At 35.6% G+C, this 26,034-nt stretch overlaps 3 protein-coding genes across 3 annotated transcripts; all 3 read right to left on the bottom strand.

The window, feature by feature from the left end:
* Positions 1-395: 395 nt before the first annotated feature.
* On the bottom strand, positions 396-3,519 carry hoxa10b (homeobox A10b). Its single transcript, XM_053627920.1, has 2 exons — positions 2,387-3,519; positions 396-1,567 (listed from the first exon to the last, which is right to left on the bottom strand). Exons 1-2 carry the CDS (start codon positions 3,120-3,122, stop codon positions 1,293-1,295), a joined length of 1,011 nt encoding a protein of 336 aa, XP_053483895.1. The 5' UTR covers positions 3,123-3,519; the 3' UTR covers positions 396-1,292.
* A 2,094-nt stretch (positions 3,520-5,613) lies between these two features.
* hoxa11b (homeobox A11b) lies at positions 5,614-8,418 on the bottom strand. The gene is made up of 2 exons (XM_053633184.1): positions 7,485-8,418; positions 5,614-6,797 (listed from the first exon to the last, which is right to left on the bottom strand). The coding sequence occupies exons 1-2, from the start codon at positions 8,113-8,115 to the stop codon at positions 6,565-6,567; spliced, it is 864 nt and encodes a 287-aa protein (XP_053489159.1). The 5' UTR covers positions 8,116-8,418; the 3' UTR covers positions 5,614-6,564.
* Positions 8,419-16,529: 8,111 nt separating this feature from the next.
* On the bottom strand, positions 16,530-18,033 carry hoxa13b (homeobox A13b). Its single transcript, XM_053633065.1, has 2 exons — positions 17,271-18,033; positions 16,530-16,771 (listed from the first exon to the last, which is right to left on the bottom strand). Exons 1-2 carry the CDS (start codon positions 17,920-17,922, stop codon positions 16,530-16,532), a joined length of 894 nt encoding a protein of 297 aa, XP_053489040.1. The 5' UTR covers positions 17,923-18,033.
* Positions 18,034-26,034: the final 8,001 nt, after the last annotated feature.

The following is a 26,034-nucleotide window of genomic DNA, read 5'->3' as shown; positions in this document are numbered from 1 at the left end:
CTCTTTCTGGAAACACTTTAGCATATATTGGCACATAATGTTCAGTTTATAAAAAGTAATTCAAACACATGAGGTAGATTCTGAGGCGAAATTCACTGCAAGGCAATTAAGACAGTTTCGTGTTGTGGGGGTACGAAATGGAGCCCAACAACATAAAACTACCTAAATCACTCAGCAGTCCTCTTGTTTCCGTTGGAACAACAGTAAATACAAATATAAATTTTAAAAAAGCAAACAAATAATAATAATAATAATAATAATAATAATAATAATAAATGTACTACTGCTACTACTACTACTACTACTACTACTACTACTACTAACAATAATAATAATAATAATAATAATAATAATAATAATAATAATTAAACTACCAAAACATCAAGCATCACATTTGTAAACTATTTATTTTTAATTCAGACACACAGGCATCTGAAAAAAAGTGTTATAAACATGTTTTAGGTATGGTTTCAATTTTTTACTAGTTTCAGAAGAATTCACAGATAGCTACATGTTTGGGAGAATGCGGTGTCAAAGATAAGCTATTGGGTTTTGCCCAAACAGCCTGTTCACACAATTCTTTGGCAGCAAATTATAAATGATATCGAGCAAAACTAAAATCATATTGCACCTCTGACCTATACAGTTTGTGATATGTACAAGCAGGTCATTTCTTCGTGGCCGCCCAAAACCATAGGCATACTGTAAGATTAAAATATACGCCACCGATTAACATTATCTGTGATAAAATGGTCTCGTCTACTCTTAAATGAATGGTAACTGGAATTAAATTGAAAACTGTATACACCGCCTAGAAGTAAACTGCAGCTAAATTCACGTGTAGACATTAATTTAAGATAGTTTTTTTTTTCCCCCCTTCATATTAACACTTTGGCTAATTCAAAAAACAGTCACCAACATAGTCTTAACATGGACTTAGCGATCAATAATTGTAAACGATGATTGTAATTACAATTAATATTACATCATGCAAATATTGCCATACTATATACAGTTAATATATACTACTGTCCGTTTATATACAACTGTCAATAAAACAACATGATTTTCTTCGAGTTGTAGACTATATCCCACGCACGCAGCGTTCATAAATAATGATGATGTGGTACAGGGAAAAAATGTGAAATTAAACGGACATATAAAAAAGATTCAGACAGTAGTATATACGACACAATAAGTTATCATTTATATTATGTACAGCTCAGAAGTGCGCGCTTGGAGAGTAATCTGAGCAAGCGCTTTAGCTGGTTGAGGGCGCCAGAGCTCCTTCCTCAGGCGAAGCTGAAGTTTGCCGATAACTCGCGAATGCGGTTTTCTCGAGTCATTTTCTTTAACTTCATGCGGCGGTTTTGAAACCAGATCTTTACTTGTCTGTCCGTTAGGTGAACACTGCGGCTGATCTCCAGACGTCTCTCTCGGGTCAGGTACATGTTGAAGAGGAATTCTTTCTCTAACTCCAAAGTCTGGTGCTTGGTGTATGGACAGCGCTTCTTTCGCCCACTCTTTGCCGTCAACCAGTTGGCCGTACTGTCACTTTTACATTCTCCTGTTAAATAGTGTAGAAAACACACAATATCTACATATGTGACATATTTGCAATACAGGATGTAATGTGCATTGTTTATGTCTCCACCTTTAAATGTACAAAAATAAACTTTTCTCTAGTTAATGATTTGTTATTGTTATTGCAAAGGTTTTGCTAGAGGTGTTTCTTGCATTTCTCTATCAAAAATATCTATGTATACAATTGTTAAAACGTACTAAAAGCTAAAAAACAAATGTTTTTGGGGGACCTACGTATTTAGAAGTGTACAATAGCCTACCTGGAATATGACGTATTTGGTGAGTATATTAAACAGAATTAAGAAAGGTTAAAAATAGACTAATAGTCTAATCACACTATTTAATCTTATCAAATGGTACAATCTACATTACAGTGAATTAGCTTTCGTGGCCTATAGGCCTACTAACAAACTCAACAGCATTCTGACCTTTACATAGGCTACTATTAACACATGTAAATCGAAACCTATATCTTTCTATTTGATTATCGCAAAGCTATAACATATACTGTAGTGAACAGATAAAGTAGACTAAATATACTATGCTTTGTCACATAATAAAAACTGTTAGAGTTACAGACTGCTAGAACTGTTAGAGCTGGTTCAAGAAGGTACAGTAAAACTTATTAAGTTGACCATATGACAACACGCAGGGCGTGGGAGCTTTGAAAATTAAAGTCATATTATCCATCAAATTATTTTACACTTAGAGATACTGTATGACTGCAGTTGTTATTGTAGTTGGACTGCAAGACTGCAGAAATTACAACCCACACATTTTAAAGTAAAAAAAACAAACAAACCTTCATTCACTTTTTGTGGGTTTTCCGCTTCACTTTCTGCTGGTAGTGGAGATGAAGAGGGGCCGCTCGGTGATCTCCGGCTCTCCTCGTCTGTTTGGACGGCCGGCTCTTCGATTTCTATCCCGTTTGTTTCTGCAGAAAGGGTTGGACGCGATTCCTCAAAACGGGCAAAATGGCCCGATTCGGACAGGTCGGTTGGATAATAACCTTTGGACGATGAACTCGTTTGTGACAGGCGAAAGTAACCAGGTACAGGAACGCTGCTGTTACTCCCTGCTGGACATACGGTCGTCGTCACTCGGGAATAAGAAATGTCTTCAGTCCCCGTGCTTTTTAGACACTTCCCTGACTCGTAGAAGCAATACGAGTTTTCTTCTTTTATGGCAGGGGAGAACGACCGGGAAACGCTCTGGCTGCTGAGCTGTTCAGTGCGACATGATCTCGAAGTCTCCAACCATGATTCCATTCCTTGCATATATGGGCCAGTTGTAGGTACCATATTTTGATTCTCAGTTCGTTTGGGTCCGTGAAAATAGCCACAATTAGCCAATCCATAGGAATAGTCGGAGCTGGGTGGCAAGTACACGCCACCGTTTTGATAGTAGTGAGCACTTCCTTCGCTTCTACTGCTTATCAGAGAGTCTACCAAAAACGAATTTGCAGATGGGCTGTCGGAGCATGCCATCCTCGTGGTATAATTTGACGGTCGAAGAAGATAACCCTTTCTGGATGTCATTTCTTGGGTAAAACATGCTGAATATAATTACCGATAACCGTACAACTCAGTGTGAGCTAGCAACCAATTAAAACGCATCGGAGCTCAAAGCTCCTCCCACTGTGAATACGTAGTCTAAATGTTGTGTACTGCTTCCACTTTGGGCTACCATTTTTTTCAACAAGAATGTGAAATAGGTATTTACTGCATTTGTGTTTTTGTTATTGTATGAGCACATGTGAAGGGAATTTAATACGATCATCCACATTCATTATCACTGGTATGTCAGCCAGAGCAACCCAGATTTTTTAAAAAGCACAATAAAAAAAACCATGTGTATATAAAACAGCTTGGGTTAAAATGGTAAACCTTAGTAATACTGACTAACTAATCAAGCAAAGTAATAAAATTAAGCGAATTACAATTGATCTTCCGATCTTTCAATGTATTTGGGACCGTTTCAACCGCATTCAAGTTCAAAAAAAAAATTTTCATGCTTTGTTGACTGAATAAATTTGAAGGCATCATCACATTTCAATACAATTAATTCAATTTACTCATTTTAATGTTATATACAATTAATTAAATTTATTGATCTACCTTTTATCGTTCTATCTATCTATCTATCTATCTATTTATCTATCTGTCTACCTATCTATATATCTTACCATTTTACTATATCGAATAAAAAACTCACTAGAAAAAAATTAAATCAGGAAGGAGAAAATATATATTATCCTATACAACATGTCTGAGCAAATTACCTTGTCGCTAATTGCCCCCAAATTTACAATAAAGGCGTTCTTTTTATAATAATTACACATACAATGCAACCTGTAGGATAACAGCCTGTAGCCTATATGGCAAATACTTTTTAATACTAAATATGTTTATTTTTCAAAACGGCTGATTGATGTTTGATATTTAAAATGAATAATAGTTATATATATATATATATATATATATATATATATATATATATATATGTGTGTGTGTGTGTGTGTGTGTGTGTGTGTGTGTGTGAAAACTGAGAACAGATACCTTACAAACACTTAACTTGCTATATAGTCAATTACATAAACTTTTTACTACGTCTCTCAGTTTTACTAAGGGCAAAATTATGATATTAGTGATAAACAATGTTTGGTGTGTTTGGTAGGAAAAAAACACACAAAGAGAGAGAAAGAGACAGAGAGAACAAGGCCTATATTAACAAGAAGCTAGATGTAAATTTTCGCTACATGTACATTTTCATGTATTACTTATATTTTTCTATAACCATGGAATGTTTTCTTTTTCATCTAAGATGAAACCAACACTGTTTTTTCTCTTTCTCTCTCGGCGTGGCGCGAATTACTTTTGCACGTTTAGTTTAGCAGATAATTCTTATTAAGTTACTTGCAGCATCCTGCGACTAAACTTTTTTGCAAATTAAGGAAATGGAATTTCATATCCTAATATTGTAAATATTGTACAGACACTATGAATATTGTAAATATTGTAAAAACACTAGGACATCCAGCCTGACCTCTTGTTCGGGCATTGCTTATGTTATAGTTACCTTCATTCTGATTCCACCCTCGTTTTTAGGTAAAATAAAATTAGCCTAATTATATTGTAAATCTTAATAATTCCTATAAGCTACACTGTAAAATAAATATAAAAAAATAAATTAAATAAAAGAGTCAGTCACAGACATATTCCAACACTGTCTCAGATATATGAGCACCACAATGTAGCATAGCTAGTTATCGTGGAGGTAGTTTTAGGCAATCTATTTACTAGTTTCTCTAACTCCGAACACTTGGATAAACAATGATGTTTAGCCTACCTGAAATACCTTATTATATCATGAGGACATGGTCCATCTTCAGAACCAGACGTGAATTGTTTTTCGGCAGCATATTTTAAATCCGCGGCCATGACATTGAGCTGAATGGCGCCACCTTGTGGAGAAAACGCTAGTGCTCAGGAAGGCTAATCGCTGAGGACTCCGTCCACGAGTCTGAGACAAATGCCGGAAGAGTCGGTGAACGCAAGCTTTCAATGATTGCAGTCGCTGTTTTTCGCGCTCTTAGTCACAGTTAATAACCTTGGTTCTCAGACAGTTTATTGCACCGCACACCAATTGTACAAATGCTCCAGACTAAGATGGGTTTTATGGCCAAGTTGCTACAGCAACGCCGGTGGGGGAGGGACGTCCAAATTCCACAGAGCCTCAAAGGATGCGCGAGGAACTCGCTATTACTTGACGCGCGTCTTTATTTATTAGACCTGAGAGTTGAAGACCTGTATGAAGCCTTTACTGGGTTTGTGACCATATCCTATATTGTATTTTGATAGGTCACATTGAAACTGTAAAATATAGGTTGCAAGCTAAGTATTTGCGATGAAAGTAATCACTGCTTGATTGATGCGCTTCAACTGTATTGTTTTCTTGATTATTTAAAGAATAACTGTAGGTATTACTACATTTGCATCAAAGCAGTGTCAGCATACATTCAGTCGTCTGGGAGGTCGAAACTGGAGCGAGGGGTTTTAAAGCCGATTTGATTCACCGAGACATCCACTGCAGTGTTTTGGGGTAGTTCCGTAATGGATACGAGGCATTAATAATGACAGCTATTTGATCCCCGAATCAATTTGAACTTCCACGGTAATAAAAAAAAAATCAATCAAACATTTGATCCTATATAAGGGGGAAAAGTATAGAAACAAAAACAGACTGTTTCTTTTCACGAATCGATTTATATAACGAGTTCTGAATGCATAGTCCATAATGTATCACAAGTTGGAAAAATTACAGTATGACAATTCGAAGATATTAGCCCAACATTTGTAGTGAAATGTTAACATGTTAAGCAGTGTCCTTCTCGACTTGGCTATTGCTTTTAAATTGTTCTTCATACACATCTTTATAGTTCGTACACTTTTGTATTCATTAAATCAGATCTTTTAGGCCTAGATGAAAGTCTAGCACAAAAAAAGGATAAAATTCAAGTAGAAGATAACCCTTACAAACCAATTCATTTGCTTTGTCAAAAAAAAAGAAATAGAAAGAAAAAACAATGATGTCATTATAAAGACACTCGAATTAATGATTTCTTTAAGTGAATTTCCTTCTGTAGAACGACTTTCCCCTATACATTGGTTTGAACAGGTATACATATCACATTTATAAATATAAAGTACACACGATCGTCAGAAAATAAAGCCATAAAACAATAAAATATAAAAACCCTGTAAAATGTATCTGACATTGCTGAGTGAATGGCGATGCAATAATAATAATAATAATAATAATAATAATAATAATAATAATAATAATAATAATAATATCGCCGATATTGCATAGCCTATATATGGTGAAATGAGGTTTCTGGACCTTCAGGTCCGCTCCTGGAATGTGCAGGCGCTGCGACCTTGAAGTTCACCCTATCTCTCTCTCACACACACACAACCTCTACAGCAAAGGGTTTGCCGAGTAGTACTGTAAACGGTCTCTGTTCAACTTTTTTTCCTTCATTCTCCTGTTTTGAAACCAGATTTTAACTTGACGGTCGGTAAGGTTAAGCATCCTGGATAGCTGCAGCCTCTTCTCTTTGTTTATGTAAACGCTAAAGAAAAATTCTCTTTCCAGTTCCCTTATTTGATACTTGGAGTAGGGGCATCTCTTCTTACGGGTTTTTTGTCCATCTGGAGGAGGGAAAAAAACATATAAAACATAAATATAGAACAGGCTATTATTGATCAGTAAAATGAACCTCGAAAAAAACAAAGTTCACGTTTTAAATTAACTTTAGACTACTCAGTTGATTGTAGTTTACAGTAGAGAAAGCTGTGTTTTGCTACTGTAGATAAGTACATTCAAACAAATCATATCCAACTCTGTCACGAATGTTGTAAAAGCAACAGCTTAAAAAACAATTATTGGTCAAGGTAAAATTTGAGTATATCATAGTATTTTGCTTAGAACAAAAAGATTGTTAATTTAGTTTTGTGATGAGTAGCCTACCATCGCATGCGTAAATGTTATATACATTGAAATCAATATAAACTTACAACTTGGCTGAAATCTGAACGCTAATCACAGCTGCGGACCGAATTTTCCTACAATATTAGCACTGTTTGCAATTGCTAGGTTTTGCAAAATCACAGCTCTAAAGAAGACTTAAAAGACTTTAGAGAGGAAATGCCCTATCATTCACGGCCAATTTCAACCTTAAAGCACGTGATCTTGCGTTTATAACAAAGTTTTGTTAGAGTAAATCTACAGGCCCTCCATAAACCTTATATGCTTATAAAACAGCACATAAAATGTTTAACAGGGGCGCGCGAGATTACAAAGTTTCTCCCATAACCGACTCAAGTGTTCATACGTACTTGTGCTCGCGTATTTTTCCTCGTTGTTGCCGGAAGACGATTCGGGACTGCTGGCCTCCTCGCGGCGGTCTGCCTCCTCGAGGTCCCGGCATGGCTCTGTCCCCGAGCTTAAGGCTGCCGCAGCTGCTGGAGGGGCTTTACTGCTGTTAGATCTGCTCGCTGCCTGCTCGCTGTTTTGATTCTCCACGTTGCCGTAAGCCGTTTCGAAAAACTGATCAAAAGCTTGGGGTAAAACCCCATTCCTTCCGACGCTGCCATACACGCCGGAAGCATGGCCGGAACCCGAGTGGTAAACAGCCGAGCTGTTTTTCGAGAACATGTCCCCTAAAGTCCCCGGGTTGGGCAGACAGTCTCGGTGCACCATGTCCTCTGGCGCGTAGCAGTGTGGCAGATTGGCCCGGTGGTGCCACTTGCTGGCAGGGTCAATGGCATAGTCTCTGAATGCTACCTCTCGGACGGACTGAACCTGGGGCAGACTAGACGATGAGTAGGAATATGTCATGGGGCAAGTAGACGGGGTCTGGGGCAGAAAAGGAGGGAGGCTGGAAAAGTCCGTTCCGGAAACGTAGTAAGTGCAGTTAGGCAAATACATATTAGACCCAACGGGCACGCGCTCATCATAATCCATCATCTAATGGCCCGTACCAAAGCGCCGGTCCTGCTTCACATCGTTGTGCCGAGCAGAGCTCTAGTGGGTTTGGAGCGCAATCGCCGAGTAGAAATTTTGAGCAGTGAGGTGACGTGGAGATCCATCTCCATCCATTGCAGAGAGCAGAAAGTCATGTGACCATGAGCAGAATCTGACATCTACTCCTAAGTGTAGGCTATATTGTGCCAGCATTTGTAAATGTGCTGTAAGAAGAAACATTTTACTGATAGCAAACCAAAGCTCAAAAACGCTTTTTTTTAGACTTTTGTTTTGTTTATCCATCCAAATAAGCTACTTAGGAAAAAGTACGACGCCACGTCTCTGTAAATGTTATGTGCTCTGTAACAATATAAGCTGATTGCTCGAGCCTTTCAACTGATGTGATTTTAAATCTTTGTCCTTTTTCAATCATGCATAGAATTACTGTAAATATTGTATACCACAGCTTCTTCTTTATAGGGTATTATTTGCTGAAAGGGAAATTGTCATTAAATCCATTCCCAATTTGCCACCCTTTAATTTGGTTTTATGACTCAATTACTGGAATTAATTTATTCAGACCAATTTATCATAGAACGCATAGTACATGGTTGGGCACTCGGGTATATTTTTAAATGGTTAAAGGGAGAATGTTTATGGAGTTTGCCTACACTCGTTTTCCTCGGTGTTGTTAGTAAATCCTGGTTTACTTATATGCGTCCGTATGCGGTTATTTGCACTTATACAGCATGTGTAACACGGTCGATTAGTCATAGACTACAGAAGTTAATTCACTACCCTTATCCGTGCAAATTCAGGTCGTGCATCAGACGGAGGTGTAAATGCAGCTAAATTCAGGAGCATAATATTGCCATTCTTCAGCCTACCCGTTTCCATCATGCACCGAGCACAGCTTGCATGTTTATTTAAAATAAAAATTTTATCTTTTGTTCTATGAATTTTCCGGTAAGAACTACCGAAAGAGCTGTCTTGTCGTGTCTGGCCTCAGGCGGTAGTGGAGAAACCGAGTGGTCTAAACACGGTTTAGGGCCATAAAGTTTTAACTTGGACTGCGGCCCTGTTAAAATTACATTGGCCTCCATAGAGAAGGACGGCTGATGGTATCCTTATGTAGGCGTTTAGGCCTATGGGGAGAGATGTGGGTTGCTTTAAACACAATACCATGAAAAAGGAGGTGAAAAAGTTCAGTCTGATCCGTTCAATAATTCGAATGCCCTACTTTAAAGTATTGATTTGCTGGACTTTCTCCACCAGGTATCCACTAAGTAATATTTCTTTTATGCTATGCCATTTTAAAGCTTAAATGAGGGCAGGGTGGGAACCAATACTAAAGGCAGCCGGAGATATAGGCTCTTTTTATGGCGGGTTTTAGCTGCAGTAGCTTATTGTCTGCACAGACAAGCCGAGTGCGACTAGGAGACACCACCTACATGGGCTTCGTGAACTTCAATTAGACCTGAAGTCACGGGTAAAGGGAGATTAAACAGAGCCTCCAGCTTCGTCTAACATATCTGGTAGGATACACACACATTTTTAACGTTTATGTTTAATAATCAGATGCAAAATAGGTGAACAATGATCTATTAAAATTGTGTAAATTTAGTTAAATATTTTAGCTTTTTTATGCAGTGTTGTGAAGGTAATTCTCAAAACGATTTTATAGAACGGCTCTACCGCGCAAGCCAGCCCTGTTTGTTTTAGAGAGCTCACGTTCACGTTGAAATGGGTATAACTCATGTTCTGCTGTGAAATTTAAGTAGACGGAGCCTAGAAATGTCCGGTGTGCGGGATGAAGCACATGCTTACACTATAAGAGCGATTCTCTGTCAGATCTAGAAAGAAATAGCATACTAACTCGTTGTTTCTTACTAGTAAAACTTCTTTACTTGTACCCATTTTTGTTTAAGCCAAATGTAACAGTATTTTTGAATGGTATATACTAATTGGCATCCTTTATAGTCCAAACTAATTTGCCAACGGTTCAAGGAAATTCAAGGAAATGAAGATAGCCCACGTTATCAAAGCGCCCATCACCATAGATATACGCAAGGGGCGCTCGAATACTTATTTCTTCAATCGAATATTTCAAGTAGATGATTCGTTGCTTTTATAATACAGCATATACTATATATCCTGTACTAAACTGCTTCTATGTCTTGCAGAGTGTGGTAAAATAATTAACGCATGCGCTTACACACACACGGAAGAAAAAAATTCCTGGCCTATAAACATGTAGGCCTATATATTCCTTTTAAAGTGATAGGCATATAGAAACTCAACAACCTTTCACAAAAATGGAATAACAAAAGGCTCATATAGTCACTCAGAAGTGACTGAAATTTATTTGATAAGTATGCTTTCATTTTTTGAAGGGTTTAGATAACCAACGATTACTTCATTGATATTACTTCCTTCTTTATTTGTATTTGGTTTATATGTCATATTTGAAGCTGTTCATTTTTCACTATATTCTGCATTGCTTGAATTAATTAATAATATTTTAATTGCACTTGTTACAGTATTTTATATTTAGTATAGTTTAAAAGTTGAAATATCCAAATATAAACATATAAATAAAAATGTAAATATAATTAATATAAATGTAAATATGTTCATAAAAATAAATGAATTCCTTATACTCTTTAACGGAAAAGGTCAGACGTGTCTGCATTTTCGTTTGATTATTAAATGCCGTTATATTTCTGTGGATTCTGACTGATGCCTTGCAGTTCAATGTTTATTTATTTATTTTTTCTTTCTTTCTTTCTTTCTTTCTTTCTTTATTTATTTATTTAGCTTTATTTTTTATTTAAATTCTCATGACAGAAACAATGTGTAATCAGGAAAAAACATTGCCATATACAATTTGAATAATAATAATAATAATAATAATAATAATAATAATAATAATAATAATAATAATAATAATAATTAAAGATCAAACTAAGTACTTTAAATCTGTAATAAAGCAAAGGTTCCAAACCTTTTAGCCAAACTGAATTGCGATGGCTCTTTTAGTGTCTGCAGTAGTGGAGTGGGGGTTTTGCTGATGTTAGTAGTGCGTTTGGGGGCCATGGGCACTGTCTGAACCCAAACCCAACCTTTGCCTTGCACTTGTTCCCGCTCCAACTGGTAAACAGCCTACTGATTCTGACGACTGTTATTTTCAAATAGTTGATATCTTCATAACAAATATATTTGTTTCTGTTACTTTTTTATTTTTCTTTGCAGGTGACACCGTCGTCAGCTGCGAAGATCAGACTGTGCAACGATAGAAACAATTAATATTCTTATAATAAATATGAAGAGCATTCAATACGCGTTCAATTAAAGCTGTTAGAATGTTGTATTGGAGTAAAGTAGAATAAAAACTAGTATATTATTTAGCCTAGGCTATATATGCACCGAAAATGCACTTTTACACGACTCTAAAACACGTCGCAAATATTGAACACTGAAATTTTCTCAAATTTTAAAACCAAATGAAATTATGAACACAATTATTAATGTTCATATTATACCCAAAATACTCATGGGTGATACATTTGGCATACCGATTGAATTAGTTTAATGTCTCCACCAATTTCTTTGTGCCTGCAAATCCATTTAAGAATACCTGAAATCCTTCAAACCGGATCATGAATATACATATGATATCAATTTATTGTCTACTCAGGTGCAAGTTGACAGGAGCTAGATACACGCGATAGCTAAGTGTCCCAGTTTTTGGACTGTTTCTTGTAATTCCATAATTACTTTTTTTGACAAAGAACGCGCGCTGGAGTATATATTCTCTGTCTTTATATTTCTTTCCTTTTCCTTTTTACTTACAGTAATAACTGACTGTGGCTGTTATTAATTTGGGCAAATATATAAATAGCATGTTTATACGCATATGTCTCTCGCGGAATTAGTTATTTCTAAATGGGTTGTGAAAAGCAGAAGAAATAATAATAATAATAATAATAATAATAATAATAATAATAATAATCTTTATAAAAGCACTACTGTGTATCAGATACAATTCAAACATAGTACATTTGTACAACAGGTGAAAAAAACAACCAGCCAGTAACAAAAGCTTTCTAAAAATGTTAAAATCTAAGATTGAATCTAATATGAAATAATGAACACTTTTAATCAATATATAAAGTAAACTCATATAATATTACTATATAACAATAAACTCAATATTCTTTCTGAATGTTGTTTCACTGATGATTTTGTTGTTGTTGTTCGTATTTTGCTGCGTTTTTTTATTATAAAATGTCAGATTAAAATAATGCTACCATTTGAACGAAAAGTGTAAATTCCTACTTCAACTAATGCTATTTTGTTTTATAGGAAAATACGTAACAACGTTTAATTTAGCTTCTAAATAGCTTTTGACATTACATCTAAAAGATTTTTTAAAAATTAAGTGTGATCAGGCCAGATCAGGTGTTGATATAGTGTTGTTTAATAAATCCATTGTCCATGAAAATGGCCTTTAATGAATAGCTAATTCTTATTTAATTTATTTATAATCAGTACCATTTTATAAGGAGGCTGGCATTAAAGCGTACTTGCTTGACAGGACAGCATATTTTTATTTGACAATCATGCCGCAGACTATTAATAGTTAGTGGTAGGGATTTTATAAGAGCAGTATTATAAAAGAAGGCACTTATGTGCTACATGTAGGAGAAGAAGCAACTTAATTAACTATACTGTGAAACTGTTAGAAATAAACGATGGGCAATGAATAACATAATGGGATATTATTTATACTCTCAGCAGCGCAAATAGTTATGCACGCATATAGATCAATAATTATTTAATGTTGGGTGTGTTTGTCTTCTGTCTTCTTAATAAAGTTCATAATAGATCAGCGTATAATATTTATTTTATTATTTTAATCACCCTTAACGAAATGTACAACAGTCAGTAAATGACAGTTGCAAAGCCAGTCTTTCAAAATGTAATGCTGTTTTTAATTCGGCCTTTGGGTGGCAGCAATCGCCCTGTTTCTTTCTATCCGGGTATTTTCCTGCAGCATTGCTTATTGGCTCATTTACTGTGATATGTTTCTGCTGCAGTGCAGGGGCCAAGGAGGGGAACCTCCGCGTATTTTCACTGCGACCTCATGTGCAACATCGGATCTTTATCTTTAGTGTCACCGGTCTAGGTTGGTAACACTTGTAGATTTAGACTGTGACAAACAGCTTGCAGAAGAAACTTATCTGCACACTTAGAGCCCCATGGAATAACTGTTTCGATGGAACCCCATGTGTTAAATGTCACTTTAAAAAAAAATAATAATAAAAAAACCTTTAATTTCCCCTTGCAATAGGAATTTGCTTTCTAGGTTTGAACTGAAACGCATTGTGCTTTTGTTTTTTGTTTTTTAATGCACTAAATTTTCCATCATCTAATATATATATATATATATATATATATATATATATATATATATATATATATATATATATCCACTATGAGAATGGCGGTTGCCGAGTAGTCTATGAATAATTAGCTACATTTGGCACACATATATTTGATTAGACAAGTGTGGGAAATTTTGTGTAGTGTTTTGTCTTTTAAGTCGTTTTTTATTCACCACTTCAAAAGGTGACCACGTTAACTTAAACTACCCTGAAAACATACGGACCCAGATTCTTTTTTTGTTTTTATTTCTTATTTCCTGCATATAGCCTATGTGTTTGAGGGTTCTGCGTTACTCTGAGCAGTTTTATGATTTTTTATGTAATACATATAAAAATATAATATTGTCGTCTTTACCCTGCTTACCCATTTTTTTTGTTTTAACCGCATTCACTTTCGACTTAAGAGACTAGATTACTTTCTGCCATAACAGCATTCGTCTAAACCACGTTTCATATTCAGTGCCTTTTAAATGTTTTGATCAAGGTGATTCATTTTCACCTTGCTGTTCCATTAATTTAGTTTCTGACCTTGGAATTGGGACTTTAGTCAGTGTCACTGACTAAATATATTGTTTGCATGTCACTGAATAAAAGTAAGACGTTTTACAACAAGATCTTGCCTAAATGTATAAAAAAATGTATTTAAAAAAAATATATGAGTCAAAATGCTATAGCTTTAATAAAGATCTTAAAATCACAGAATTGTCATGTACAATGTAAATGATTTCGATGAAATGATTAGTCATCTTTTACATTTTATTTGAAAATATTATATAGTAATATATATATATATATAAACTTAATTTATGTATTAATTTCGCAAGTAATCTTAGGAATTTCCTTACAAAAATATACATGTATAAATATAAATATATACATGCTTGACAGTCTTTGAAATTTCTCGTCTCTTTGGTGGTAATAAACGCAAATAAATTAATTTTATTTTTACTTTAAAACGATTTAAAAAGTGATTTAAAAAGATTTACTAATTTTTGTAATGATTTTTAAAATATTTTAAAAATTATTTTTAGACCATTTTATTTTAAAATCAAAAACTCTATGTATAGCCTACTCTGTGTCCAGGTCTTGTTAAGTTCAACGTATCTGGCTGGCTTTTATTCACGCATCGGTTTCAAATTTTCTTTAATCGTTGAAAGACTAAATTAATGATCTCTTAAAATCCATTTAGTTAAAAAGTCGGAAATTATGTTATATTTCGTAAAAACGTTATCGCCTAGCTGATTACAATATTTTCCCAGGTTTACGTGCTTTTCCTGGCAAGTATGAGATGCTAATCACGTAATATTTAGCGCATTTATTTCACGAGATATCAAAAAGACTGATTTATATTACGGACGTTGGTAGGCCCATCAACTCATGTTACGTATTTCTTCACACACAACTTATTTCTTTATTGCTACAATATAGTAATCTATAATTTGACAAGCAAACAGCTCATACTATAGCTCTACACTATTACAATGACTTCAGGGCCTCGCAGAATGACAATGCAACCACTTCTAAGGGTAACTAATTGACTTTAAAATGATATTCGCAGCACGGCAGAATTAATTGCCTCAGCACTAGAGTGTAAAATGTTCTGTAAAAACCAGCATTTGTACCCTACTTTCATGCACGGCGAACATTGGTCCGTACGAGCGGCTTATTCATTACGTCTCTCCCCTCCCAACACACAAACACAACGTCTGTTGGTAAAAGTGCAATTTCTGTGTTCTTCAGAAAAAAAATGTTACTCTACAATAATAGTGATTTGTCTTATTCCCCTATTGTATGGTTTGTCCTGAGTCTTATCCAATAGCGTGTAATACCTTCAGTACCTGTTCTGTTATTATATTGTGTTGCGTATGTCGCTATACTTAAAATGTACTTTTCTACACTGCTCTGATATTACACTTATAGTACTATTTGCACTACATATACACCTTGTCCTGTGTTCAAAGTCCTTTCAGTCTTTTTATTTAAGGTTTCACCTTAATCCTGAAAGCTCCATATTTCTCCCTACTGCTTACACAGATGCAACGACTCAAGTCTACCACGAGATGGCAACATTGTGGTGTTCATTCAAGTTTCACTTGTTTTCTGCCTGTAACATTGTCACATAAATATTTGTCGATTTTTTTCTACCTGTATTTCGAATATAGGTATATATCGAGAGAGAAAAAAACAAAACACTTTTGCAATGCGCAAACAATTTAGGCATAGCGATGAGCATTCTTCAGTCCTTACTGGAAATATTAAAATTGGGAATTTTATTGGAATATTTGTTTGCATTAACAAATAGGAGCTTGCTCCATAAACAACCTGGACTAGAGACTTAACGGGGTACAAACATTGAACAAACTGTAAATAATTATATTTTCTACCTAAAATCTTTAATATACCATGTAGTCATATCTAAGAGGATGTTTATTTTATTTACATAAACTATTAATGTAATGGCGGTATGTAGCTGAGGTCATCAATTCCAGTACTGGACGCGAGTTGAATCAGGTGTCTTTGAGCCTGAAAATCACCAAACTGAGCATTACTCCAGACCTCCAGGACTGGAGGAGATGACCTTTGGTATAGCCTTAACAGCGTGTTCTTCCAACATTGGATTAATTGTAGCTTCATGTTACTGAACCTAGACACAGCGTTTGTCTCCCGCGCAATTACAATTAGCACACTGGTTTCGTGTTTCAATACGAAACAGGGTTTATGTGGCGGGTAGCACTGCCACAAAAACAAAGAAATTGTGTATGCATACAAATGTTTTGACAGTTTATTTGCCCGCTCATCACGATCACCGTGTAACATATATGGCCTTCAAAGTTAAGCAGAATGTTGTTTTTGTTTTTTTTTCTTGCATGGAAGCTATAGGCTACACATCTCAGCACAGTCACTCCCAAAGGAACATAATAAATAACGAAGTGGCTCCTTCTCTCTGTCCGTCTCAAATTCTGTAGCCCCTTAAGTGATGCTCTTGAATTTGTTGACCACTTTCTTTTCCTTTACCCTCCTGTTCTGAAACCAGATGGTGACCTGGCGCTCGGTCAGGTTTGTGTGAGCAGATATTCGTCTCCGTTTATCCTTCGTGATGAACTTATTGGCCGCATATTCGCGCTCCAGTTCTTTCAGCTGGACTTTGGTATAGGGGACGCGCTTCTTCCTCCCTCGGCGAATGGAAGCGCCATCACTTCCTGACACATTGTCTAGGGGCCGAGAGAAAAAAATCATGGTTACATCTGGCAGAAACTCATAGGAAAATATTTACGAGTAGGTCCATTCATACAGATAGCCTCTTATCTGCAAATATTCTTAAACTCATTCAAGAAAAGAACATACATATAACATTTCATAAATGGGGTAATGAAGATAGACGTCAAGGTCAAGTTGAACTGATTTTATACATACATACATACATACATACATACATATACATATATATATATATATATATATATATATATATATATATATATATATATATATATATATATATGAATAAACTAATGTGAAGAATATATTTAACTGAATGAGTATCAGCCTAAATGTGTTTGCAAAAACGCTGTACATAATTGTAGCTTAATAATATTTTGCACATAGTCACAGAATAGTCTATTGATTTTACTTATTTTACACTTATAATTGTTATAATGATGAACCACAAGGATGGACTAAATGGATGCACTAGCTACGTAGGCCTAATACCTTGAAGAGATGACTTCCAGAGATGACTGGACTGGGTCTGCTCCTTTGGGCAGTACACAGGGCTGTTCCAGCTGTTCGTGATGGCCCAGGGTTGGTGGTAAGTTTCCATGGGCAAAATTGACTCGTGTCTCGGTTCCGGAGCTGAGCTTAGAGCAGGCACGACTGGCACGTCCAGATAACTGGGGACGGGTTGGTAAGGTCCGGACGAGTAGCCCTGATAGAAAGTGAACTCCTTAGATCGAGACGAGAACTCCTCTCCGGCGACAGACGTATCCATGTACTTGTCTGCGTAAGCGGCAGGCTGCGCGCAGGACTTCACTGCGCCGTGATGTGATACTCGGCACGGATAATAGCCACTACCGAAATATCCATAGGGCAAAGAAGCAGCACCAGGGGAGTTCTGCGCCGCCGAACACGGGCTGCACTGCTTGACAGGTTCCGTCACGCCAGATACTGGCACTTCGCTCGATCCATAGGGCGCACCGGGAGCAAGAGAAGTCGGGTGGGCCACGAGATTCCGGCACTGGTTGGTGGAGAAATTGCCTCCCGCGAATCCCTCCATGTTTTTGCTCACGTCGTCTGAGCAGCCGCTGTCACAGAGAAACATCACCGGCTCGATCCAGCGAGAATGGAGGAGCAGAGACGCTGTCATAGCACGACCAACATTGAGCCTTTTCCAGCTCTTTCAGGAATCCCCACGACTGAAAAAATGCGACGGTGAACTTGAGAGAGTAAAGGGAAGCTCACGCGCCCGTGCAGACTAAACGCGAACGGTTATTGGACGACGGGAAGCACGTGATATGCAAAAGAGGACGATAAGCGTGCAAGGCAGAAGATAATGCAAAGCACGGGTATGTTTTTTTTCCCACTGAACATATAAAGAAGAGAGACTAATTATCTGTAGAGTTTAGTTTGATTGGGAACCAAGTGGCGTTCTATTCAAATTCAAAACGAATTTCTCTTATAGTTCGACAGCTAGAATGAATAAAACAAATATGACATTTATTTGACTAAAAGTATTCAATTTGCTTATTTATATTTGTGAAAATTATTTTCGAAACCTATCAAGAGCCTCTGAACATGTATAAACGGCCAGCATTTCAGGTTCATGAGCAATGTCGTGTTTTCGTCGTTTCTACAACACGCTGCCCGGGTAGATGGTAATGTAATTTCAATCAATAAAGAACAATGTTGATGACTTTTAAGCCTTAATGTAGATGACAGTTTTACCCCATTGTTACACATTTTACACTTTGTTACAGGCTTCGTTTCCACTAACACGTTTAGGAAGTCCATGGGATAATTTAAAAATATAATAACCATCTAAACCAGTTTCCAGTTAATTCCACTATGATGATTCGATGTTTGTGGCAGCAAATATATGGCCAGTGACAGCGAATAAAGTAAAGCGACGAAGCCCTACATAAAATTGTCACATAGGCTACAGCAAATCACACTCACCTAGTGAAGTGTGCATTTTAAGAATTTGCGGTATTCTGCCCAGAATTTGGCAGGGCCAGACTCCATAAGAGTTTAGGCACGGCTGGAGGCCAAGGTCAAGTTGAAAGTTGCAGTCTAGCCAAGGCGCTTTCCGTGTCACTGAAGCCTTTGACCGTCTGACAGGAAACGACCACACATCTCTCTCAGCATTGTAAAATAAAATAAAAATAGGGGGATGAAAACAGGTACTGATGTGTTAGGTTTTCTTTACTGGATTTTTTTCTATTCTGACCAATGAGCCAACTTTGTTGAGGTGTTAGAAGCTCTATAGCAATTGCAGCGAGACATAGGAAAAGACGAGATTCAGTCTGGCTCTGATAAATAGGATTTTAATTAGAGTCACCTGGAAGAAAATCTACGCAAATTACCAGATTATTTTATTTTGAAACCAAATGTAAATGAAACAGTACTTTGGTTTTCGAAGGTAAATGTAACAAAAAGAAAATACTTATTTATCAGAAGTACACAGACATCAAATTCACGGTTGCAACTCTCGGAGAAGATAATTACAGTAAGTTATTCTGTATCACTTTCATTTTAAACTACACTGTAATATTTGTTGTGTGATTGAACATGAGCAGTATTAAGAACATGATAAAATTAAATTCCCATTTTAGCATAGTATATGCAGGCCTATTAATTACTACTACTACTATTGCTACTGCTACTACTACTACTACTACTACGAGTATTCTTCTTCTTCTTCTTATTATTATTATTATTATTATTATTATTATTATTATCATTAAAGTAGGACCTGTCGTGGTACTACTGCTGCCACCAATAATAATAATAATAATAATAATAATAATAACTATTATTATTATTATTATTATTTATTCATTCATATAATTCATTCATTCATTAAAGCCAGAATATACATTCTTTCCTATGCCTCCTAAAATGTGCTGCTAAATTGTGCTGCCTAATATTGCTCTGACCATAAACCTATTTAGCGTTATGAGTAAAAATAACAAAAACACTGGTTCCGTTTTTTTTTTTTTAGCTGTTCTTACAATGAGCTAAGAACCGTTTTGTTGGCAAAGCCTACACTTTCCTGACCACCCGAGATGGAACACAGACGTCAGATGGTTTTTGCCTCATTTATATTTCACTGTCTTTCCCATATAATATAGCGAGTGGGAGAAATTTAATTTGCTGTATTACAAATAGGCTAAGTAAGCTGATATGTGCCCCTCAAAATATTTGGGTTTTGACGTGGCCTAATCTGAATTTGGACTGAACCCTTCATGTGCCATTTAGGAGTCATTTTACTTTAGTTTCTCGTTAGTTGTTTAAAGTTAGTTATAAGTAACCATATAGGCCTAGTAGTAGGCACTGGTCATATATTTGGGGTAGATTTAATAGATTTGTTGAAGTAATAGATTTGCAATAGATTTGTGTTAGCGAAATTTCGATCATTTTTCTACAGTGTTCATAATCAGACACTCTTAATTAAACGATATGTCTTTAAGAGCAGACACTGTAGGACATCTCAGCATGAAAATGAAATGGTGTGTAAGTTACTAAAAAGAGGAAAAATAACTGGGTGACTTTATTATAGATATTGGAAGAAATATAAAAGCCAGAAAACAGAGGAATTCTTGTCTCCCTAATGAAGGCAGTTTTTTATTCCTGAAGCTTGATATACTCTTGAGGTCTTTAAAATGATTTTGACGTTTCATCATAAGTTTTTATGAGGTCATATAGATTCAGCAATGCTGCTGTCAGATATACAAATATACAATAATTAAAAAGTAAGTCAGTCAGGTTAATAACATTGATGGTATTTTCTTTTACAGTTGGGAAGAAAGGTGCATATAAATCGGATTAGTAGGCTTATAGCCTACTTTTTGTTAAGACACTACTAAGTTATCCTGCAAATAGGACCATTCCTTTTGTAGACTGTTATAGTACGCATTGTAATGGAAAACAGTTTTAAGAAAAGCCTAGTTCCCTAGGTCACTTTTCGGGTTTACTTTCTTTAGTTGTTGTGAATATGAACAACTAAGCAATATTTTCACTTTAAAGATAGATAGGTAGATAGATAGATAGACAGACAGACAAACTAAATCATACATTACAGCTTGTTTTAATTTCTTTGTTTAACATTTGTCATTGTAGTCATTTTCTGTTTGTTTGACAAAATGCATTTAAAACATTTCCAGTAGCGATCTTTTATCGTTCCTGAAAACAACCGAAATACGTCTCTGACCATTCCAGACTCTTCAGACTTTGATCATTAAGACCACAAAATTATTTAGGGCTTATACTGAATTAACTGTGACAAGAATTACTGATTAACAGATAATTGCTCCTTTTAGTGGCCTTAGTATTACATCCACTATTTCATTTATAACCCAAAGAGAACCGTATACCCCTTATACTAAGTCACGATTAATAATATTCAACTATTTTATGCTGAGCTAGCTACAGGAGAAAGTGAACGAGTAGGTGAACAGAAGCTAACACCAACAGTATTTATGCACAATTTACAGCCCACATCAAAGCTCTTGGCGCACTGGTATTAATAAACATAAACGCATTCAAATATAAGATACATTATGCAGTGCAAAAATGGTAATTATCTGTAAGCTTAGGGTTCTCACTGGTTTTTGTTGAATAAATATTGGAAAATATTATGACCTTAGACTTTCAGGTTTATCAAATAATTGCATAAGTGCTCAATGAAATGTGTAACTTTTGTTATTGGTCAGGTATGCTAAATAAATCAACAAACAGAAAAAAAGCACACAAAAAATAGCTTACGTTAAGTATATGTACATAACATTAAACTATTTTAGTTTACCTTTTAAGGGTTTTAAAATAACTTGATAATAACGTGTCTGCTATATTCCACCACAACGACGGTGTAGCTAGGTATTCTTGTCGGGGGAAAAAAACATTCGTTAATAATTGCTAACATATATGATAACCAATTAATAAAAGACTGCACTGGATACGCATTTTACATAACGTGGACTTTACCGTCAAAATAGTTCAATCCAGCGAGCTGCAGCTAGAGCTCAATAATTCACAGAAGTTATTAGCACACGTGCAGTCTGAGCTGTGAGTAAAAATACACACCATTAAAGAAGATCTGTTTAGCATGATCAGTGGTCATGTATTTAAGCACAAACGTTAAATGTATTTAAGCCCCGTTTTTAAGACTCGTTAGTGTTATCAGAATATTAGACTAGACATTAGAAAAGGGGAAGGTTATGTGACTATCTTGAAGTAAAACATAATAGTGGAGTTCCTAAATAATCAAACTGGAATATTTTATAAAATTACATCCCACAAATGTCATCGCACATTTTAGTCTAATTTAGTTAATTTTTCTTTAAATCTGACCAATCACCGAAATAAAATGATAAATAAATTCGTCCTAAAAGATATTTTTCATCACAGACTCGGATGCTTAAGAATTACGTTTTTTTTTTAGAGCTGTGGTTATTGTAAGCAACAACTAGTTTTTTTAAAAATGTATAATTTTTTGTAGCATTGTTTGTTCGGCTTTTTGACATGATGAAGGTTAATCACCCTCAGCACATGACACTGCATGTTAATAACATGATTTTCGGGTTTTTACTAACTTTCCCAGCAAAATTACAAATCTTCCAGAAAGCTGGTTATTATGAAGCGGTTTTGAGTGACAAACATAAAGGAGCCCTAAAGATCAAGTACATATATTTTTTTTTATTCTTTCCGTTTTAATTGCTCTGGAGAATTTAATTCCATAGGCCTATCTGAATCAAAGCACTGAGGGTTGAAGTACCATAGGCAATACTGAAAGGCATTAAGAAGGTCATATAGAAACAAGCTAACCATAAAGTATTGAGCAAAGCAATCCAAACGAACAGTGGTTAAGCACGCTGAGCGTAGGTGAACCCCAGCACAAAGCTCTGTTTGGAAGAACTGTCAGCTAGATAAGGCAGCACTTAGGCCTCCTAGCTTAATGGACTTTTTATGGGTTTGCCTTGTGATCATGTGACATCTGGCATTAGAACCTCTGTGTGGTTCTCTACAGGCTTAGATCTTAAGCACACCGATACTTGTGTTCCTGTTCCTTTGAGAGAGAGAGAGAGAGAGAGAGAGAGAGAGAGAGAGAGAGAGAGAGAGATATTGATTGATTTGTTCAGTCGGTGCAACATTGAAGATTGACATTATAAAAGACATCACACTGAAAAATTTCGATTGCACAAACTGTGAGCGTATTTGTACAGGTACCAAAATATTTCCCCATAGCATTCGTAAACTGGTGGAATTGAGATAGGTGGGAACTAGATATGTGTGCTTTATAACAGTAATCTAGTTGAGACAGCTAAATTGCCAGGTAGCCTACCAATCACAGTGTTTTTAAAAGAGGTGTCTGCTATAAGTACTGGGTCTTTGCATATAAATTTAAAAAAATTACTAATCAGTTAAACTCATTCATCTGGAATTAATTCAAGGCAAAAGTACACTCCCACTTTTTAAATTATAATTTGTCAAAATAAGTACTACATTATTTTGAAACGAATCATTAAGCCATAAAGTAACTATATCACTATCGTCACAATCACTATGCCGAAGGCAAAATGTTTAATCCATTCAGAGCTCCAGTCAGTGATTCATTTGGAATGTCTTGCAAAAAGTAAAAGACTACACTTGTACTGTATAATGTAAACTTTCCTTTAGTTTTGTTTGTCTTGTTTGTATCCAGTCAGAGCAGTGAACTTGTTATTACATGGCTGCTGTGTTGGAAAGGGGACAATAGTAGTAACCGGAGGAAAGCCCACATTAAAAACAAACAAACAAAAACTAAAACAAAAAAAGAAAGAAAGAAAAGAAACCCTCCAACTCCACTACAGTCCGTTTAGAGGTCTGAGTGCCTGCCCGACATTTTGTGGGAGGAAAAAGTGAAGAGAAAGTTCCACAATGTGAGACAAAGGTGACAGTGTAAAAGGGACAAAATTTCAAAAGCATACACTTTGTCTGCAAAACATGCTGGAAATAGTGGAAAAGCTAATTGGCATTGTAATAAACAGACGAACAAACAAACGAACAACAACGACGACGATGTATAATAATAATAACAACACCACTAGTAATTACAATAGGGTTTCAGCCCTTTGGGTTTGAACCCCTAGTAATAATACTACAACAACTACAACGACAAATAAATAAATAAATAAATAAATAAATAAATAAATAAATAAATAAATAATAATAATAATAATAATAACGTTCGTATTTATGCTCACCTTTACAGAAAATCATATACATTTCACATGCGATCATAAAGTTCACATATGATTATGCTGATTCATGACGTGAATAATATGTGAAAAAATAAAACCACATGCCTAACATGTGGAAAATTAATATGCGAAAAGAAACTAAAATAAAAAATATGGGGGAAAACCACGTGAGAAATAAAACTGCATTCCTTGCAAGAACAAATGTGAGAAGAAATACAGGCACTGTGAAATGTGAAAATGTTTGAAACATATCTTGTGTGTAAAATTCCCATAATGAATCTTGTGATTATTCATATGTGAAGTCTGTGTGACTTTACCGTAAGGGCATCTGAAAATGGCTGGAATAAGTAGCCTACAAAAGCGAAAGAAACTAATCGAAACAACGGAGCACAAATAACCAGTTGCCACCTATCGCAGTTTCACCTATTATTGTAGGGGAAATGTTTTGGTACCTGTACAAATATGCTCAGGTTGTGCAATCGATTTAATGAAACGTTTTTAGTGTGATTTTGTTTATAATGTCAGTCTTCACTGTTCCACCAACTAAACAAAACTCTCCCCATAGCTCTCTGTCTCTGTCTCTCTCCCCCTCCCTCTCTGCCTCCCCTCTCTGTCTGTATCTGTGTGTGTGTGTGTGTGTGGGTGTGGGTGTGTGTGTGGGTGTGTATGTGAGAGAGAGAGAGAGAGAGAGAGAGAGAGAGAGAGAGAGAGAAAGACATTGACATTGGTGGCATGCAAGGAGTGCAAAGGTGAGAAAATGAAAGGAGAGTGGGAGTTCCCGTTAAGCCTGTTTGGGTTTGTTATTCCTATCTTGACAGTGCACTTGCTCTATAGAACATTGTCAAACCAAAATTTACTTATTTAAGCATACATACACGCCAGTTCCTCGCACAGCTGGATTCTTTTTTCATCCCAGAACTCAGTGGAAACATGGTTACGTCATCTTCAAAATATGATGGAAATGCCAGTCTTACTGCAGTGCACCCTTGCGCACGTTTTGTCGCTTCCATTTGCATTAGTTTGATTTGCAACCAGGATAAAATAAATGTTTAAATAAATCTGCAGGATTCTTGTTTTGTAGTAGATCCACTTGTATATGGTGTTTGTTGATATAGGCTAAATATAGTTCAAGCTGTATTGTATTGTAAAATTGCCCTGGGTGCAATATGGACTAATTCAGTTAAGCCCAACAGTGTGCGCCTCGCGTGAGCAGCCTTTTCTCCCACATATTATCAGCACAAAAGAACCTGCATGCAACTCATTTTCTCTACAAAACACCTGGTGTGAAAACAGCTTTACATGACTAAACCATCATAATTCAACATTACATCCGAGTACATACTGAAATCATGAGTGAATATCAAACGTAGTGTTCGAAATAACTTGAATCTGCGGAAATGTTAGGGAACATTTCTAGAACTAAAAGTAAATAGTTATGCAGCAGCCCAAATTTAGTTTTAAAACTAACTCGTTGTTAACAAAAATACAATTGAATTTAATCTAATTTTTATAATAAAATATAAACATAACTTTTTTTAACTTCAGTCATATTTCCCCTAAATATAACGTTAGCTAGCCTTCAATATTATTTGGCTCATTGGCTAAAACGTTAAAAATAATAATAATAATAATAAAAAGGATTGCCTATTATGCCTGGAATATAGTTTAAATCGATTAAACTACGTTATAAATTAAGTTTCATGTGAACAAAACATTTTTTTTTTGCAGTTACAGGTATTTTTTTCTGGTTGTCGCATATTGACCCAAAGGTAAACCCAGCAAGCGAGTTGCCAAAACAATTCCGCATTTTTATGTACAATTATAATTTAATATGTATTTGTTTCAGTTTTACAATATTTGTATGTCTTATTGTATTATTTTTTCTTGTTTAAGTAAAGAAATCAAACATTGATTATTATTATGATTATGTTTTGGGACAAGCAAACATTTGATCATCTTTGAAACAGTCCCTATTTATGAAGTTGATATAATTGAACAAAAGCAGAAGAAAAATTCGCTTT

Source organism: Ictalurus furcatus, chromosome 1 (genome assembly GCF_023375685.1).
Source record: "Ictalurus furcatus strain D&B chromosome 1, Billie_1.0, whole genome shotgun sequence".
Classification (NCBI taxonomy): domain Eukaryota; kingdom Metazoa; phylum Chordata; class Actinopteri; order Siluriformes; family Ictaluridae; genus Ictalurus; species Ictalurus furcatus.
Note: the sequence above shows the minus strand (reverse complement) of the source record. Positions and strands in the feature narration are given on the sequence as shown.

Bases quoted from the DNA above. Each gene is read 5' to 3' on its own strand.
- hoxa11b (XM_053633184.1), bottom strand. From the start codon at position 8,115: ATGATGGATTATGATGAGCGCGTGCCCGTTGGGTCTAATATGTATTTG. The intron at 6,798-7,484 runs GTACGTATGAAC...TCCCTCCTCCAG, and splicing joins GGAAAAATACGCGAGCACAA to ATGGACAAAAAACCCGTAAG.
- hoxa13b (XM_053633065.1), bottom strand. From the start codon at position 17,922: ATGACAGCGTCTCTGCTCCTCCATTCTCGCTGGATCGAGCCGGTGATG. The intron at 16,772-17,270 runs GTATTAGGCCTA...CTCGGCCCCTAG, and splicing joins CTGGAAGTCATCTCTTCAAG to ACAATGTGTCAGGAAGTGAT.
- hoxa10b (XM_053627920.1), bottom strand. From the start codon at position 3,122: ATGACATCCAGAAAGGGTTATCTTCTTCGACCGTCAAATTATACCACG. The intron at 1,568-2,386 runs GTTTGTTTGTTT...ACTATTTAACAG, and splicing joins CCCACAAAAAGTGAATGAAG to GAGAATGTAAAAGTGACAGT.